The 20,177-nt window shown below is 48.3% G+C and overlaps 1 protein-coding gene across 1 annotated transcript in view; it reads left to right on the forward strand.

The window, feature by feature from the left end:
* The window catches only part of LOC115087279 (lysosomal-trafficking regulator-like), a 1,534,685-nt gene that overhangs the window by 651,934 nt on the left and 862,574 nt on the right, over positions 1-20,177 (forward strand). The window contains 1 exon segment of the mRNA XM_029594260.1: positions 1,492-1,669. Within this exon segment, the coding sequence (XP_029450120.1) occupies positions 1,492-1,669 (178 nt within the window).

Genomic DNA, 20,177 nt, shown 5'->3' on the forward strand with positions numbered 1-20,177 from the left:
TCTCCCCCGAGAAACGAACTGGAGCCGCCAGCGGTACAGCAGTCTTTAAAGTTACTTCCTGTAACTGACCTTCATTGCTGGAAGTAGCTCCTTGGGTCTTCTGTGAGTGCAGCTGGTGAAACACTGAAGTGAGCTTCTCCAATGTGTCTTGCTGTTCCGAAATGCGCCGAGCCAGGCCCGGTATGGCCTGCAGGGCATTGAGCTGTACCTGATTCATGGAGTTAGCAATCTGTTATTGTTTGTAAGGATTTTGGGTAGACCCCTGGACTCTGTAGCAGATGACCATGCCCACGGGGGAAGGTCCCGTGAGGGACCACAGGTCAGGCTCAGCTTAGGACAAACACACAGTTTAGATATTTTATTAGACAGTGATGGTGAGCCACCAGAGGTGGTGGTGGTGAGCAGGAATATAGCCCGGCTGGGCTTGTAGTCCCTCAGGCTCTGGAACAGCGATCCTACAATGGCTGTGCTGTAGTGGAGAGAAACTGCTATCGTGAGTAGAAGCAGTGAATGCAGGGTTCAGGATTTGAACCTCGTTGGTAATGTACTCGCGCAGCGGTCTCTCAGTATGGAGCACAGGAGCTGAAGTAAAGGCAGGACCTCGAGGAGCGAGTACCTGGTTCCAGGGAACAGGTCTGAGAGAGATAGATGGTAACTCACAGATGGTATAGGCAGCGGTGTCTTCCAGGCAGAAGTGAAGTCCAGGTAGCGAGTCCAGGAACGTGGGCCCTCGAGGAGTGAGTACCGGTTCCAGACAGCGACGTGAAAGAGAAAAGAGAGAGAGGCCCCCGAGGAGCGGTTACCCCAATAGAGTAGGCCAAGTGGAGGCAGAGTAGCTAGGTTCGGAGAGCGAATCCCATCTGAAGGAGATCCAACCTTGCTAACTCGACGGCTAGCAATCGCGTAGGCTATTTGTATCTGGGATGCATTACGTCATCACAGGGGGACGCCTCTGAGGTTCGCGCCACTGAAGGTACTTGAAGCAGGGCCACGCGGCACATGCGCCCTTAGGCAGCTGAACAGCATGGCGGGAGGCAGCGCCCAAGCCGGTCCGGGGACACCGGAGAGGACGGCAGGAAGACGCCACAGCAGCCAAACGTCTGTCAACCGCAGGAGGAGTCGCCAAAGATGTAAGGAGGGCGGAGTGGAGACATTGGGCAGCAACGGTCGCAACAGAGAGTCATAAACATAAAAACTTCTGAAAACTTTCTCAATAGGTTGCTTGTTTTCCATGTCAGGCTTGCCCATTGTTTGAATGTTTCTATTTTATTTTCATAGAACTTAATGTCTATAGCTTAAGTGAAGATTTTTGTGGTGCCCAAAATATTTTAGCCTTTTAAAATATTTGTAACTGTATGCATCTGCTCTGAAATGATGTCAGACTCATGAGGAGACTATATTGATTCACAATTTCCTTAAGTCTAAAGTGGTAGCAATTGTTATACTCTCTGTACAGTTTGAAATGTAATATATCTGTATCTTCTTTTTAAGGTCAGCAGAAGATTGCATTGTACTTATATGCTGTGGGCTATATGATCTTTTACATGGAGTTCTGCTAATCCTGCCAGATTTGATGCTTGCAGATGTAATGGACAATCTGATTCAACCAGATGTTCTTCTTGTTCTCGTCAATCATCCTTCTCCAATGATACAACAAAGAGTTATTAAAGTAGGCCTGTATACTTTACAAATTTTATATTGTACATACCAGTAAGGAGAAATAGTTATAGTTTCTCCTCTCTTTAAGTATCATATATCTATTGTACATGAATCAAAAGCCATTGTAATCTGTACAGTTTTCTTATTGATAAAAGGAGCCTATAAGACAGGGCACTTGCAGAAATGCATATTTCTATAGACCTACTCATATTTCTATAGACCTACTCATATGCTGTCTCTGCAGTCCTATGTTTGACATTTTTCCACTGGTAGAGGGTCCCCGTGGCTGACCAAAATAATGCCACAGGTATTAGTGCTGTTCTGTTCAGTGTTTTTACAAGTGATGTTTCAGGTGTCTTGAAGGGGAGATGTGTCTTTCCACAGATGACATTTTATAGAAAAAATAAAAATTAGAAGATTTTAGAATGGCTGAGGTATGTAAAGAGTTTTGCAGTTATATAATAAAATACATGTGCTTATTAGGGTGGCCCTTATTTTTCAACTTTTGAAATTCTTTGCTCCCAACACCTAATCTTGCTCCAATATATAAAAAAGTGCTCCCTGCCAAATTTCAATTCAATTGAACTATTTTAAGGTGACCCCTAAGGGCTTAAAGTTTCAAATTTCACTGAAAATTAGTAGTTTTTATTTAAAACATTTGCATGTCATTTTCAAATGACGTTTGGGAAAATAATAGTCAAGCATTATCGAAAAACAATTTTATTTCTATTTTTTTCATACAGTTATTTATATGAAATAAAAATTAGTCAATATATTGAGCAAGAATTGAAACCGAAAAAAAATACATACTTAGCAAAATAATGTCTAAAATAAAAATAACAACAATAAAAATGTAATAAGATACCAGATTTTACTGCTTCCTTAGGCCAGTTTTGGTAGCATCTGGGTACTTTTTTCTTGTGTTTACTAACAATTTACACAATGTATTGCTTTTCTTTTTTATTCTTGGTCGGAATGTTCTGATATTCTTGGATTAGCTTCACTCCTCTCTCAGCCACCTTAACTACTACAGTGCTTTTCAATGTTTCCAACCCACGTTGGAAGTTGACATCATTTTTCCAAGTAGATGGACAATTTTTTAGAAAATTTGTGTTTATTGAAAATCTTGAGAAGCACATGTTCGATTCTGCGGAAATAAAATCATAGAAATGTTTTTCTTTTAAATGATCGAGGTCTTCACTTCTAACAATGCTTTGTTTTATTAGATTTTCTGCTTCGCTGTCTTTTGTAATCATCATTATAGTAGCCATTTTTTGCTTAATGTCTAGGGAACTTAATCATCAAAGAATGCAAATGCCTCAGTTTCTGGTGATAGATACCATAAATGGTTTGAAAAGTTTTTCACGGCAGCACTACTAATTTCTGGATCTATTTCCTTACACTCTATTAATTTAAATAAAAAATTGTAATCTAGTTACGGAGCTTTCAGAACCAGGCTTGTAAATAGAGTCTGAGAAGAAAAATGCATGTTCTTCTGATTTGGTCAGTTTAAATTGATCTTGGAATAAATATATTTTAAAGGCATAAATAGTCTTTGCCGTCCACTGAGCGTGGCTCACAGCTCCAGGAACATGAAATGAGACTCCTTTTAGGGGAGTACCACCGAAGAAAGTCATGGCCAATTCTAATAATTTGCGGTAATCATCTCTATGCTGTTTATGACATGACTGTTCTGACTCGAACATTTTTGGTGACATCTTCTATCCCACTATGTTATTTTTTGTTGTCTATGGCTAACCAGGTTTCCCTATATCTTTTAAACAAATTCACATCTAGTGCGTTAGTTACACCCATTATTGTATCAAAACTACTTGTCAAGACTAATTTGAAGATGTGATGTCGACACGGAAGGTAGAGTAAATCACGATCAAACATTTTCTCAAGATTTGTACAGGCACCACTTATTCGACCAGTGTTGCTTGCAGTTGTATCAAAACATAACGCCTGTATTTTTTCTTCTATGCACCATTTTTCCTCTGCTTGGTAAATGGCTACAGCCTGATCTTCTCATATAGATGTTGGAATTTCAGGTATACCTATTAATTGTTCTTTACCATGAAAAGTAAAAATTATGGCTAATCTATCAACCTTTTCCACGCCAGATAAATCTGGAAGCAGCTTGCTATCCCAGTGTAACACCAAAATGTTGCAATCTACTAGATTACATTTTCTTTTACTTTCTGCTTCTCTCTGTTCTCTGAATTCTCTCTGTTGATGTTGAAATGAAGTACAATTAATAATTAAGTTTTCAGTGTTACATTTGAAAGCCTCTGCTGTTATGAATGTGGACCCTCGTTTCGCGGTAACAGCTACCGTCGAAGGGCGAGGCCTGTTGAACTGAAGACTCTTGCTAGAAGACTTCACCCTGGAAGCACGCGATCCCCCAAGGAGAAGCCCGTAGGGGTCCGGCCGCTGGGACTTAGGCGACTCCTCTGAAGACTGTAAGAGGTCTGGATGCAGGCGCCTCCTGCAGGTCGTGGGTTGCAGGCGGCTGGCGCCTCCAGCAGGACGTGACAGTCTGAGGATGAAAATAGAAGAAAAATCCAAGTCCAGTCCAATGTTCAGAATACCAGCGGGATCCGAATCCAGTCCAGGGTCGAAGCAGGAGAAGGGTCCGCAGCCGTACCAGGGTCGAAGCAGGAGAAGGGTCCGCAGCCGTACCAGGGTCGAGGCAGGAGAAGGGTCCAAATCCGTACCGGGGTCAAGCCAAAGAAGAATCCAGAACCAAACCAGGAACCAGCCGGGAGAATACACGAACACCAGTCCAAAGTCAGCAGCCAAGAATCAGTCCATGGAGCAGGGAAGAAGACGGGACGAAGAAACAAGAACCAGGAGCCAGGAACACACTCAAGGCAGGAACCTTAATACCAAGGCAAGGACTGACTGCACAGCCCTTGCCTTAAGTACAGGAAGCAGGAGAAGGAGCTTCAGGAGGGGCCATGACACTTCCTGTCATGGCCCCTTTAAGAAATCTTCTTAGCCGCGCGCGCGGCCCTAAGGGCCCTAAGCCCTTTCCACCTCAAAGAGATTTTCGAAGTTTATCTGTCGGCATGAAGGAATCAGCTTAAGAAGTAAATCAATCAGATCCGACCCTTCCGCATCTTCCGGGATTCCCAATATTCTGATATTGTTTCGGCAATCATGATTCAATAAGTCCTCGATGTCTTGTTGCATCTTTTCCACATCCCGGGTCAAGCGCGGGAATGGCGCAGTTGCTAGTAGCAATGACGAGGTCTGTGTTTCCACATCGTTGAGGCACGTTTGAAAGCTTCCCATTTGAGCAGCCATAGATTGCAGGTCTCCTCTAATGGTGGTCGATATTGAGATGGATCATATCCTTGAGCTGCTTTAGCTCTGTCAATACTAAATCTGCTGACGCCATTGCCTTCGGCTGTGGGGCCTTGTCTGGCAATGGTGGATCTTGCTTCGCTCTTTTAGAGCCCGAGGCAGCTGCAAAGGCAGCTTCAGTTTTCCCCGACTTTGAAATAGCCATAGCGGAAGATGTTTAAGCGGTTGCAACAGCTGGAGACATCCATTATAGAGGTTTGTTTAGTTGTATAGGAGGTGAGATCTCACGGAGCCATTAGTTCAGGCAGCCATCTTGGTCGCTGTTCAAGAGCGCCCCCCAAATCTTGCCATTCTTTATGTAGTGATATTGGGGTACATGTTTAAAAAGTATGCACGCGCTACCCAGTGTGCATACATGGATGCGCAACTTTTTAACATGCACACGTCGGTGCACGCATGTTATAAAATCCGGGGTGGCGCAAGCAAAATGGGGTTGAAAATTGCACGTTTTGCGTTGCGACAAGATCGGGCCTCCCCCAGTTCCCTCCCAGTCCGATCCAATTAAGGAGCGGACTCGGAGGGAACTTTCCTACCCCCCACCCCACCTACCCTGCCTCCCTCTTTCCCTCTCCTCCCCAGCCCCTTAGAAGGCCCTACCTCATTTTTGTTTCCATATTGTTGAACTTAACGCCAGCTCCTTTTCTTGGGCCCGGCACTTCTGTGCATAATGGGAGTTGTGTGCGTGGCTGTGTCCCTTTGAAGATGCGTGCAGCGCGCACAAAGCCCGGCCACACGCGTAACCCCCATTTTCCCACGCGCAGGGGATTTAAAATTTAGCCGTTAACTTTTTCAACGCAATGATCGGTTCATTTTGGCGGAATTTCTTCCTTTTTCCAAAAAACATGAACTTCTTTTACAATTAAGGTCACACTTTCTTTGATTCATAATTTAACAACACATAAATTGAAGAAAAAAACACTGAATATTTGCTGATTTGAAGGCAGTTTCGCTCCTTCAATTTGGTTTGTTATGTTTCTGATGAGACTACATTCATAACCTTTCTGTAAGTAGCGCGAAAGTCTTGAGGTGGACTTTGATGATGATGATGCCATTATATTGCACAAATGAACTACACTTTGCAAAGCACAAACTCACTAATATAAGAACTTACTAAAATCTTAACGAATAGAACTGTAACTTGAAATCTGAGTCTGAACTTAGAAAACTGCCTTACTGGCTGTAAGACTAGAATTGAACTAACTGAGAGTTGATGAGTGTTGCCATCTATATGTTATATTGTGGTATGTTTGTAGACCCTGGATCAGGGTGAGAGCTGACTCCACCCACAGGGGAGGAGCCCTGTGGGGACTCACCTCGATAAGCGTGGCCTCAGCTGAGATTGACACAATAGAAAAGAGACTTTGTTACACTGGAATGTAGAAAACCCACAAGTGGGAAGAGAGAAACACAGTCCGGAGGAATGGGCAGCTCAATGGAAGGTATCCCCGGTAGTGGTCCATGGATCGGGGTATTCCAGTGAATCCCTCCTTAGATGGAGCAGGAGGTCAGTAGAGCTGAATAGCTTGATGGTACTCACTCTGAAGTGTGCAAGGAAGGTTGCTGAGGAGAGCACGGTAGTGGCCCGAGGCACAGGGTACAATGGAGGTTCCATCAGCTGAAGGTAGCGAAGTCACAAGGCTGAACCAGACAAGCCCAGAGTAGATGCAGAGAGAAACTCAGGCAGGAAGGCCCACCGAGGAACGGATAGCCAGAAAGTGACAAGGCCCCCGAATAGCGGGTACATAAAGCGTTTGAGTCTCTGTGTCATGAACGAGTTCAGTGAAGCAAGCATCTCCGAAGGAGTGGAATTAAGCAGGAAGTAAGTCCTTGCTAACTCGTAGGTAGCTCGGACCGCCTGGCTCAAATACACACAGGCAGATGACATCCTGGGGAGGGAATGCCCCCGAGGTTCCCGCCCCCGAGGTTCCCGCCATGATGTTCCCGCCACGATACAATTGAAAAAACCATAGACTTAGCTATGATGTATCTGGACATAATAAAACAACTATTAAACCAAATGGAACTGATAATCAACATCGATAAAACCAAATTCATACACTTAGAAAGAAAAAACATGAACATCACACAAATTCCATTATCTCTCAATAGCAACCACCAAATTGACTTAGCTAAGAAAGTTCGCAACCTCGGAGTATTAATTGACCCCGAACTAAACCTCAAACAACACATATCACTTAAAGTAAAGGGAAGGGTATGCTAAACTCATGATACTCAGAAAACTTAAACCATTACTATCTTTGCCAAACTTTCGTACTGTACTTCAATCCCTGATATTTGCCAGCACAGACTACTGTAACGCTTTACTACTAGGCCTACCCAACACTTCAGTAAGACCACTACAAATTTTACAAAATGCAGCAGCCAGAATTCTCACTGGAAAAAGCAAAAGAGATCACATAACAGATACACTTGCCACTCTACATTGGCTACCCATACAACAAAGAATACAGTTCAAAGCCCTATGCTTAATACACAAACTTATCCATGACGAAAAAGCTGAATGGCTGAACACAGCACTTAGACTACACATCCCACACAGAAATTTAAGATCAGCAAACAGAGCACTTTTACCCATTCCCTCAGTGAAAACAGCAAGACTTACCCAAGTCAGGGATCGTGCACTGTCTCTAGCCGGTCCCACACTATGGAACACCATGTCCCTTGACCTTAGACTCCAGAGCAATCATAAACTTTTCAAAACACAACTGAAAACCTGGCTTTTCAAACAAGCCTTCAAGAAAGAGAATGACGCAGGATTTTAATTAAGGATACGCGGCTAAAAGCACCCAGCTCCAAACTTCCAGAGACCACTGGAATTAGTTCACACTATTTTAACTGTAGTCAACCATCAGGAAGAATTACTAAGAAAGATTCAAAACCCCCCCCCCCCGACTGAATTTCCTTAAATGTAAACTCATTATCACATACTATAGCATTCATAATATTGTCTGTTACCGAATAATAATGGCACCACCCATGTAAATTAGAATCTATATGCTCTTTGATAAAGGTGCCCTATTGTAAACAGTTATGATGGTAAATAACTTAATGACGGTATATAAAAACTCTTAAATAAATAAAAATAAATAAAATGTGTATAAGATGGGCCCTGGCGTGCGCGTGCCTTAGGTAATCCCCGATTCAAGATGGCAGATGGGCTTGCCCATGCCGACACTGAACACTGAGGAGAGCGGTATGCAGAGGCAGAGGTTGCCAATTGTCTGAGAATTACTGAAGCAGGGAAAAAGGAGGTGAGCAACAAAGGTCGCAGCTCTCTGCGACCGAGCTCAACAGTTCCCACCTCCTTAGGGCTCCTCCCAGGTGGTTTCGGCTTCCTTGGATGAGTTAGATGAAATTGATGAATCAAGTCTTTGTCGAGGATATTTTTAGCAGGCTCCCAGGTATTTTCTTCTGGCCCATATCCTTCCCAGGATACGAGGTACTCCCACTGCTTCCCATGTTTGCGAATGTTAAGAATGTCCTCCACTTGGTATGTAATGTCCTCCTCGACATCAAGAGGTTGAGGATCCGGAGTCTTGTTAGAAAACACGGAGAGAATGAGTGGCTTCAAGAGAGACATGTGGAAGGCATTGTGTATTTTCATGGAAGTGGGTAACTTCAGGCTGTAAGTTACTGGTCCCAGATGGCATAGTATGGAGAAAGGCCCAATATAGCGTGGAGCGAAACGAAAAGATGGCAGCTTGAGATGGAGATGTTTTGTGCTGAGCCATACCTTGTCTCCTGGTTGAAATTGAGGTGCTGCTCTGTGATGGGCATTGTAACATTTCTTGGCCCATTGACCCGCTTTTTGAAGGAGGCTCTTGGTCTGGTTCCAGAGTCGATGGAGTTCTTCAGCCGAAGCCTGGGCTGTAGGTGATGAAACCAACAAAGGTATAGGTAAAGGAGGTAGTGCCTGATGACCATACACAATTTGGAAAGGTGTAGATCCAGTAGCGGCTGAAGAATGTGAATTCAAGGCGAACTCTGCCCAGGGAAGTAATTCTGCCCAGTCGCTTTGTCGAGAATTGACGTAGGAGCGAAGAAACTGCTTAAGTGTGTGATTTGTTCTTTCAGTTTGGCCATGCTGACGTTAGATCTAAAGAAATATCGAATTTTTTACACAGGGCTCTCCAGAATTTAGCGGTGAACTGTACACCTCTATCCTATATGATTTTTCTTTGGCATACCGTGCAGACGTGCACGGTATGCTGTTAATATGTTGTATTAACAGCTTGGCTAATTCTGGGGCAGATGGCAATCATGGTAAGGCCATGAAGTGCGCCATTTTCGAGAAGCCATCAATTGTGACCCATGTGGTGGTGTTTCCGCTTGAGATGGGCAGGTCAATGACAAAATCCGTTGTGATTGCGTCCAAGGTTGGTCTGGAGCTGGTAAAGGCTGGAGGAGACCCCAAGGGTGACCGGCTGGAGGCTTCTGTCTAGCGCAAGTGGTGCGAGATTCCACGTACGTGCATACATCGTCTTTCATTGAAGGCCACTAATAATACCGCTATAATATGGATAGCATATGGAATTGCCCAGGGTGACCGGCCAAGTGGGAATCATGAGCCCATTTCAGAATGTTCTTTCTCAGGCCCCGGGGCACCACCGTCTTTCCGGATTGAATGGAATGAGTAGCAGCCTTTTCAGGGCTGATGATATGGCGAGGTTCGTCAGGAATGTCCTCTGGAGTGAAAGAACGTAAGATATTCTTGTCAGCAGGACAGTACTTGAGCAAGAAGTCAAACTGGTTAAAAAAACAAAGACCATGGGGCCCGGTCGATGGTTCAATCGCTGCGCATGATGCAGGTATTCCAAATTTTTGTGGTCCTTTGTGTGTCCTGATGTAGTGCTCTCTAAAGCCATAGATGCTGGTCAGCCGAGGAGGCCGACCAAGCTTATCCCTTCCGGTCTCAGTCCGACGCACTCCGGACCCCTGGGGGCTGCTGCGATGTTGAAGGGCCTACCCCTGCGCTCGGGACACCATCGCAGCGGAAGCCCCGCCCCCTGATGTTCTCTAGACGCACGCGGCGAAGCCAGCCTTTGTTTTAAAGAAATCAGCACAGGAAGGCCGGCCTACCACCACTGGTCTCCGCCCCTTCCTGGAGGTATTTAGCTTGCCCTTGTTTGCTAGCTCATTGAGTTAGCAAGGATTGTTTTGGATGGAAAGCCTCCGGTCTAAGCTTCTCTGCCACTTCTGTTCTGCCGCCGGAAGCTTTCTTGGGTATTTTCTAACCTGGGTACCCCTCCTCTGGGGCCCTTTGCTTTCTTTCAGGTGCCTATTTGGGAACAGGTACTCGCTCCTTGAGGGCCTGCTCTCCCAGGCTCAGTGCCTGTATTCTACTACATGTGCCTGCTGGAATCGTTGCCTTACAGCTACCAACTCTGTGAGTAATCTAACTCTCTGTCTGTCTCTTCTACAGCTCTGCTGCGCTGGGAACCTGCATCTAGATCTCACTATACCATCTCAGCGAGACGGGTCTCCTCTGCTGAGGGCCCCTGGACTGCTACCTCCAGATTATCTCACTACTGCCACCTCTGGTGGTATACAATAGCTGTACAATAAAAGACAAATCTCTGTGTGTGTGCATCCTGAGTCTAGCCCAGTACTGTGGCTCCTCACGGGGCTCCTCCCCATGGGCGTGGTCATCTCTAGAGGACCCAAGAATCCACTCAAACACCTCAAAACCATAACAGGCGCCACTCTTCAAAAGCTAGCTTAGTAGCTAACAGATCTTTATCTCCTATACCATAATTCCGCTCGGCTGGAGTAAAACAGGAAAAAAAAGAGCAAGGGTGCAGTGTCTGAGTTTCGCTGTTCTGGCTGAGCAAGGCTCCTATTCAGACATTGGAGGCATCAACCTCAACATTAAACGGTCGTCAAGGGTCCGAGTGGCAAAGGCAAGGTTTTTTGAGAAAAGCTTCTTAGAGGGCCTGAAAGGCAGCAACTGCTTCGGGTGACCACTGTGAAGGGTTAACTCCTTTTTAGTCATAGCAGTGAGTGGTGCCGTCGTGGTGAAGCCGAGGAAGCGGCGGAGTGCCTTAAGGCCAGTGGGTTGAGGCCAGTCCTGTATGCTTTTGTTTTTTGTGGGTCCATCTGGAACCCTCTGCTGGACACCACGTAACCCAAAAAGGGAACGGATTCTTGATGGAAGGCACATTTTTCAAGTTTAGCGTAGATCTTGGGAAAAAATTAATGTCGTCTAAATACACAATCATGCATTGGTACAACATATTTCGCAGAATATCATTCATCATATTTTGGAATATGGCCGGGGCGTTACACAGGCCAAAAGGCATGTCCATATACTCGAAGTGGCCATCTCGGGTATTAAAGGCCGTTTTCCACTCATCCCCTTGATGAATACAGACCAGATTATATGCCCCCTTTAGATCCAGGTTTGTAAAAATCTTGGCTTCCTGGAGTCTGTCGAATAACTCTGAGATCAGAGGTAGGGGATAGCAGTCTTTGATGGTGATTTTGTTAAGCCCTCTGTAGTCTATACATGGTTGAAGGGTTCCATCCTTCTTGCCGACAAAAAAGAATCCTGCGCCAGCAAGTGATTTGGAAGGTCAGATGAATCATTTTTGCACGTTTTCTTGGATATAGGCCGACATGGCCTCAATCTCTGATAGGGAAAGTGGGTATACCCATCCTCTAGGGGGCTCCGAGCCTGGTTTTAGATTAATAGCACAGTCGAAAGACCAGTATGGTGGTAATACATCAGCTGCTTTTTTTGAGAAACGTCGTGAAAGGACATATATTGTTGCGGCAAACCTGGAAGTGAGGCAGTGGTAGACATGCAGGGTATAGGTGTTACACTCTTCAAGCACTTGTTGTGACAAGCTGTACCCCATTGTGAAAGTTCCATGGTGCTCCATTCAAACTGGGGGTGTGTGTTCTTGCAGCAATGGGAGAACAAGTACTATAGGATGAACGGCCTTGTTCAAGAACCAAAAATGAGATGGTTTCTGTATGAAGGGCACCAGTGCGCAGACAAATACGTTGAGTGGTGTGGGATACCTCTCCTGGTAATGGTTCGCCATGTATAGAAGAGAGAAGCAGCGGAGTGCGTGTCGTAATGGTAGGAATCCGCAAATGTTCTACTAGCCTTTTGAGTATAAAATTGCCACCGGCTCCAGAATCGACAATCGAAAGAGTCTGGAATTCAAGGGTCCCGGAGACGATCAAGACTGGGAGTGTCAGTGGAGGAGTTGTTGTAGTAAGACCTAGGAAGAGTCCTCCAGCGGATCCTAGGTCTGCATGTTTCCCGGACAGATGGGGCAGGATTGGACCGCATGGCCTGGTTGACCGCAGTACATACAGAGACCCATTCTCTTACGGTAGAGCCTCTCCTTGGCAGTTAGATGGCTGCGGCCTAATTGCATGGGTTCATCTTCATCAGGGATCGGTGAAGGCAGGGCCTGTGCAGCAGGTGTGGCTCATGGACATAGATTCACTGAGAGGTGTCTGTTAGGGTTCTTTCCCTCTTGTGATCGTTCCCGCAGGCGATGATCAATTCTCCCAGCAAGGTCAATAAGTGAGTCCAAGGTGTCAGGTAATTCACGTGCTGCCAATTCATCCTTGATACGGGAGTTAAGGCTGTCTAGGAAGATCACACACAGACACTCTGGATCCCAGTGAAGCTCTGAAGATATAGGGTCTTAAGTTTGATCACATAATCCCGGAGTGGCTTGGTTCCTTGTTGGAGATGTAACAGAGTGGATCCGGGGACTGTCTTGCGAGCAGGGTCATCAAATACTGACTTAAAAAGAGCAAGAAACCCTGGCAAGTCGCTAAGGATTGGGTCATTGCGTTCCCAGAGAGGTGAAGCCCAAGCCAGGGCTTTTCCATCCAAAAGAGACAGGATATACGTAGTCTTGGATAACGCAGTAGGGAAGTAGGTGGGTTGTAATGAAAAGTGTATACAGCACTGATTGAGGAAGCCTCTACATAAAAGAGAATCTCCTGAGAAGTGAGTATGGGCTGGTAGTGGTACTTCAGTTCATCCTGAAGCCACAGATGATGAGGCATCTTTGTCAGACGTAGTTGGAGTATTCAGTCGTGAATTCAACTGATTAAATGCATTAGCCAAAGTCTCTAAAGTACTCTGTTGTTCAGCAGTACATTAGGCCAGGCCAGGGATGGCCTGAAGGGCTGAGACCTGAGCCAGGTCCATGGATTTAGCAATCTGTTATATTGTGGTATGTTTGTAGACCCTGGATCGGGGTGAGAGCTGACACCACCCACAGGGAAGAGCCCTGTGGGGACTCACCTCGATAAGCGTGGCCTCAGCTGAGACGGACACAATAGCAAAGAGACTTTATTAGAATGGAATGTTGAAAACCCACCAAGTAGGAAGAGAGAAACACAGTCCAGAGGAATGGGCAGCTCAATGAAGGTATCCCCGGTACTGGTCCGCTGAGCGGGGTATGCCAGGGAATCTCTCCTTAGATGGAACTTCTCAGTATTGATCCGGTAGTGGCCCGCAGCACAGGGTACGCTAAGAATCACAGGAGTAGAGCAGGAGATCAGCAGAGCTGAATAGCTTGATGGTACTCATTCTGAAGTGTGCAAGGAAGGTTGCTGAGGAGAGCATGGTAGTGGTCCGAGGCACGGGGTACACCGGAGGTTCCATCAGCTGAAGGTAGTGAAGTCACAAGGCTGAACCAGACAAGGCTAGAGTAGACATAGAGAGACACTCAGGCAGGAAGGCCATCCGAAGAGCGGATAGCCAGAACGTGGCAAGGACCTCGAGGAGCGCGTAGCTAAAGCATTCGAGTCTCTGGGTCAGGAACGAGTTCAGCGTAGCGAAGCAAGTGTATCTGAAGGAGCTCAGACCACCTGGCTCAAATACATGCAGGCAGATGACGTCATACAGAGGGAACGCCCCCGAGGTTCCCGGCATGACGTGTATCAGATGGGCCCTGGCGCGCTCAAGCGTGCCTTAGGTCAGGGGTCCCCAACCACCGGTCCGCGGACCAGGACCGAGCCGTTAGGGGTTTTTTGCCGGTCCTCAGCACCGCCGCAGACCAGCACTAAACTACTGCTGTGCTGTGTGCCGGATACAAACAGCAAGAAGATCAGCAGGGCCGTGGTGGAGCTCACGTCACCACGGCCTGAAGAAAAAGGTCGCGTCTAAACTTGCAGGTGCTTCTCCTCCTTCCTGCCCGCATGGCCCCGGAAGAAAAATGTTGCCAGAGCCGCGCGGGCAGGAAGGAGGAAGAGCATCAGCCGCGTGCAGAAGAAGAGCAGCGCGGCCCGAGAAGACCAGGGCCGCTACAGAGCCCATCCTGTGGCAACCCGTAAAGAAGAGGGCCAGAGGTGAGAGAGAGGCTGAGGGCCTGTAGAGTGTGTATGTGTGCGTGTGTGAGAGTGAGGTGAGAGACTGTGTGTGGGAGAGAAGACCTGAATGTTTGCAGAGAATTTATTTGAGAGCCTCTGTGTGTGTGAGAGACAGCATGTGCCAGTGAGAGACTGTGTGTATGAATGATTGCATGAGAGAGAGCATGTGAGAGTGAGAGCCTGTGTGTGTGTGTGTGAGAGAGAGAGAAAGCATGTAAGAATGAGAACCTGTCTGTGTGTTTGAGGGAAGAAGACAGATGGAGAGAAGAGAAATAGAAAAAAAGACAATATAAAAGGAATTGGCAAAAAAATAAGAAAGGGAAGGTGAAAAAAAAAAAAAGCCTGTGACCAACCGATTAGAAAACTAAGATCAGACAGCAAATGTAAAAAATAATAAATTACTTTTTACTGATTGACACATGTAATCTTTGGGAATGTGCAAGAGTAGCACTTTCTCTATGCGGATCTCACAATGTACGAGATCAGCATGGAGGAAATGGAAGCCCACGGGGCCTGCACAGAGGAGGCAGCAGAATGGGCTTCAGTGCCAGTAGCAGCAATCAGCACCTCCCCAGTAGCCACGCGGCATCAGTGACAGTGGCAGCAGAGGAATGAGAGAGGCTCTGAGGTTGCTGGCAAAAGAAAGAGAGGGGGTCTCTGCCTTTAGTGTGTGCATGTGTATGCATGGGTGCCTGCCTGGGGGTGTATGTGTGTGAATGCATGGGTGCCTGCCTGAGGGTGTGTCTGTGTATGAGAATGAATGGGTGTCTTCCTGGGGTTTGCTCACAGCCAGGGGAGTTCATGAGAGGGAATTCGTCAGGTGGAGGAGAGAGGTGTGACGTTTGAAAAACAAGGGAAACAAGCCCGGTGCTCCCACTCATTCTGAGCCTATGGTGAGTTGAGTCACATTCACATTATAAATGTCATAATTAAATAAGTATGCACTAAAATCCAACCCTCTCCATAACCCCGCCCCTATATAACCAAAGCCCCGCCCCTGCCCCACCACGCCCTGCCGGGCCATGGAAAAATGGTCTTGCTTGAAGCCGGTCCCTGGTGCAAAAAAGGTTGGGAACCACCGCCTTAGGTAATCCCCGATTCAAGATGGCGGACGGGATTGCTCACGCTGTCCCAGGAACGCTGAGGAGAGCGAAATGCAGAGGCAGAGGTCGCCAATTGTCTGAGAATTACTGAAGCAGGGAAAAAGGAGGTGAGCAACAAAGGTCGCAGCCGTCTGCAACCGACAGGCTCCACACTATATATAAGCCTCAGAACTTTCTTGATGGTTGTACAACTTTCTAGAAGGTTCTAGAACCTTCCACATCCATCTATAAGCTTCCAGAAACATTTTTTATTGCAAATTAAACTCTTTCAATCATATGCTATACTTCTTTTGAAAAAAGTATGATAAAGAAGATAAAAACAGTTTCCCTGTACGTACCCGGATCAGTCCAGACAGTGGGTTGAGCCTCCTTTCCAGCAGGTGGAGACAGACTAAAACTTGAAGGATGCCCTATATCAGGACAGAGCCTATCCTCTAACCCTTCAGTATTCGTCTGTCTCCAGCAGGTGCAGCAGCTCACCCTTCGTTCTCTGCTCTAGGCTGGTCAGCCTTTTCCTTCTTCTTTTCCTTACGGTTCAAGCATGTACTTATTCCTTAGGGATTTTGTGATTTGTTCTTCCTGTTTTAATAACATTGGCAGGTTAGTTAGAAAGTCTGTAGAATTTTTCTTCAGGAGACTGCTCTGTCTTCTGGCTCTTGCTGGGTTCAGGGGGGGCTTGGCCCCTTGTGCAGTGCATAGCCTGTGTCCGTTATCGCTTCCAGGTGTGGGGACTGGGGCTCTCCGGGTCTCGTCTCCCCCCCTCTGGCTGCCGAAGGGTCATACATTTATACTGCTGTACTCAGTTTAAAAAAAAAAAAAAGTTTCCAGAGACACAGACACAGGTTAAGTTTAAAAGTATTTCCAGTACTTTTAATACTTACCTACAGCAACGGACCAATATTTTTCCTTTTGTTCCTCACCTGGGCTTGTACCGGCAGCCAGACAGGCAGGAGTCAGCAGGATCCCCCCCTGCTTCACTCCGGGCCTCCAGGCTGTCAGTCAAATTTTTTTCTCTGCAGCTTTTTTTCTTCAGTGCGGCTCTCTCTTGCTACAGCAGACAGCCAATCCGGATGAGAAGAATACCTTTCACCCCTAGGGAGGGACGTCCCCAGGGTCTTATGGGCACCCTTACGGCTTCTTGCCCATGGATATGGACCAAGTCCTGGTGGGAATTAGGGATTCGGCAAGCACCTTCCCCTTCCTCCCTTGCACAAGTTGCTGCGCCTGCGGGCATGGCAGGCGGGTCGTGCCCTGGACTAGCTCCTCCACCTTGGAGGTATGCTTAAAAAAAAACCCCAAAAACTTTATAGTCCCCCCGTGGTCTACTTTCTGCGGGCACGATACCGGAGGTTTTTTCCCGGCTCCAAGTCGCCCAGGTACGCATACTCGAGTCTCGTGTGAAGCGCACTTTCGATGTTCTGGCGCTAGGGGTGCGTGCGGCTATTTGCAGCAGTCTCATGCTGCGGGCAGGTCTCAGGTGAGTTTAGCAGTTGCTCTGCACCCGGGACCTCCCGTGGGCAGAGGCTGCGCATACGACCTTCTCAGCGTCCAGACGACAGAGGCTGTGCATTCAACCTTCTCCGCGTCCGGACATCAGTGATGGCTTCGGCGACGTTCGCCAGTCGGCTCCTCTGGCTGTGCCATCGGTCGGCCGCTCCGTCCTCCAAATCCCAGTGGGGCACGTTGCCGTTCAAAGGTAAGCTGCTCTTTGGCAAGGACCTTGAGAAGGTATGGGTTCTTAGGGGAAGGTAAGGTCCCTAAGCTTCAGGAGGACCGTCTGCAATCATCCCGTCCCTCTCGTACGCGTTTTCAAGGCCGGCAACGGTATATCCCACGCGAGCAGGGCGACTCCTCCGGGGGTTTTCCTCTTATTCGCAGGCTTGGTCGCAGCCTTCTCGTGGGTGCTGTCCCTCTCGCGGGGGCCAGCCCACGGGCTCCATCCTTACGCCTACCACACAATGAAGTTCACTGGACTCATTCCTCGGCCCTTTTCTAGGCGGTCTCTTCCCTGTTGTTCATGGATTGGGTCACAATCATGTCAGCCCACTGGGTCTTCGATGTCCTTGGAGTTGGGTATGCTTTCGCTTGCTCGAGACTCTCAGGGTCCCCTTTTCCTTTTACCCCGTGCGGTCGGTCCCAGTGTCAAGCGGCAGAGCACACCTTCTCCAGGCTTCTGTGTCTGGGTCTGGTGATCCCGGGTCCTGCCAGAGTGCTTGCTGCAGGCCAGTTATCTATTTACTTCGTCGTTCCCCGACAGGACGGGTGTTCGTTCGTTCTCAGACCTTAAATGAGTCAACCGGGCTTTTAAGATCCCGTTTTTTTTTTTGTTTTTTTCCACATGGCAACTTGGCGAGTGGTCCTCGTGTCGTTCTCGCCCCAGATAGTTCCTCGCCTCACTCGTTTTGACTGCGGAGTTTCACATTTTCCGGTTCATTGCGGCTACCATAGTCTCTTCGCGTTCGCTTAGACTTCTGTTCAGGGACCTTCCTTTTGATATTGCGACGGCACCTCGCACCTCTGCCGAAGTCATGGTGGTGGTGGCGGCAGCTGCCCGCCGGGAAGGTATCCTTGTTTTCCCTGGGGATGATAGTCCCGGTGCCTGCCTCTGAGCTGGGCCGGGGACATTATTCCATCTATTTCGTGGTGCCCAAGAGGGAGGGCACTTTTCGACCTATCCTGGACCTCAAGACGGTCAACCTGTCCCTCAGGGTCCCACGTTTTCAGATGGAGACACTACGCTCGGTTGTGGCAGCGGTCCATCCAGTAGAATTCCTCGCCTCCCTGGATCTCACGGAGGCGTATCTTCATATCCCTATCCTCCAGGCGCACCACCGTTATCTTTGCTTCAAGATCCTGGGGCAGCATTTTCAATTCCAAGCCCTTCCGTTCGGCTTGGCGATGGCGCCACGGGTTTTCACGAAGGTCATGGTAGTGGTGGCGGCAGCCTTATGGCGGGAAGGAGTTCTGGTGCACCCTTACCTGGACAACTGGCTCATCCAGGCGAAGTCTCGCACCGAGGGTATTCAGGCGGTCGACAGGGTGGTGCAGTTGCTTTGTTCCCTGGGGTGGATCATCAACTTTTCCAAGAGCAAACTCACGCCTTCTCAGTCATTGGATTTTCTGGGAGCGCACTTCAACACCAAGGTGGGCAAAGTGTTCCTACGGCGGGACCGGGCACAAGCATTACGCGAGCAGATCCTTCGTTTCCGGGTGCTCCCAGCCCCCACTGCGTGGGACTACCTGCAGGTTCTGGGAACCATGGCTTCCACCATAGACCTTGTACCGTGGGCCTTTGCGCATCTGCATCCTCTTCAGCGGGCATTGCTATCCTGTTGGAAGCCAGTGTCGCGGGATTTTCAGGCGGTACTTCCCATCCCGGCAGCTGCAAGACTCAGTCTCCGTTGGTGGCTGGACCCTCACCACTTGGCACAGGGGTCTCTCTGGAAGCTCCGCACTGGGTGGTAGTCACCACGGATGCCAGTCTAGCCGGTTGGGGAGCGGTCTGTGGTTCGAGCTCCATTCAGGGCCGCTGGACGAAGGATCAGTCAAGTTGGACAATCAACCGGCTGGAGACGAGGGCGGTGTGCTTAGCGTTGCAGGGCTTCCTTCACCAGGTTCATCACCGAGCGGTCAGAATTCTCTCGGACAACACGACTATGGTAGCATACATCAACCGCCAGCGGGGGTACAAGGAGCCATCATGTCTCGTTGGAAGCGGACAAGCTGATGCAGTCGGCGGAACTCCACTTGAGCCGTCTGGCAGCCTCCCACATTGCAGGCGTGGACAATGTGCAGGCAGACTTTCTCAGCTGGCAGCACATAGATCCCGGAGAGTGGGAGCTCTTGGAGTCAGCGATGTGCCTGATAGTCGGACGGTGGGGGATTCCCCACATGGACCTCATGGCCACGGCCGAGAATGCGAAGGCACCTCATTTCTTCAGTCGTAGAAGAGAGCACAGAGCCGAAGGAGTCGATGCCCTGGTACTTCCGTGGCCCTGGGAGATACTGCTGTATGTCTTCCCACCATGGCTCCTGGTGAGGAAGGTACTCCGGCGAATAGAGAACCATCCGGGGCTGGTCATCCTGGTGGCACTGGAATGGCCCCGCCGACCGTGGTTCGCAGACCTACTTCACCTAGCGGTGGAGGGACTGGTGCGTCTCAGTCATCTCCCACGTCTTCTTCGTCAGGGACCCATATTTTTCGAGGAGGCAGATCACTTCTGTCTTGCAGCTTGGCTTTTGAAAGGCGCAGGCTGAGGCGCTGGGGATATCCGGAGGAAGTGATCTCGACTCTCCTGCGGCATGGAAAACGTCTACCTCCGTCACTTATGTGAGGGTTTGGAAGGTGTTCAAGACATGGTGTCAGGCACGTACTATTTCGCCGGTCCACGCTTCGGTGGCACAGGTCCTCTCGTTCTTGCAGGCCGGTCTCGATTTGGGCCTCGCCTATAACTCCCTTCGGGTCCAAGTGGCGGCGTTGGGAGCCTTCCTGCACAACGGACGGGACTCGAGGCTCTCAGTTCACCCGGATGTCTTGCATTTTCTACAGGGAGTCAGGCAACTGAAGCCGCCGTTAAGACCGCCTTGTCCATCCTGGAATCTCAACTTGGTGCTCCGTGTCCTCGGAGGTCCACTTTTTGAGCCTCTCCGGTCTGCTACCATCAAAGATCTCACCCTCAA

This window comes from Rhinatrema bivittatum, chromosome 3, assembly GCF_901001135.1.
Source record: "Rhinatrema bivittatum chromosome 3, aRhiBiv1.1, whole genome shotgun sequence".
Classification (NCBI taxonomy): domain Eukaryota; kingdom Metazoa; phylum Chordata; class Amphibia; order Gymnophiona; family Rhinatrematidae; genus Rhinatrema; species Rhinatrema bivittatum.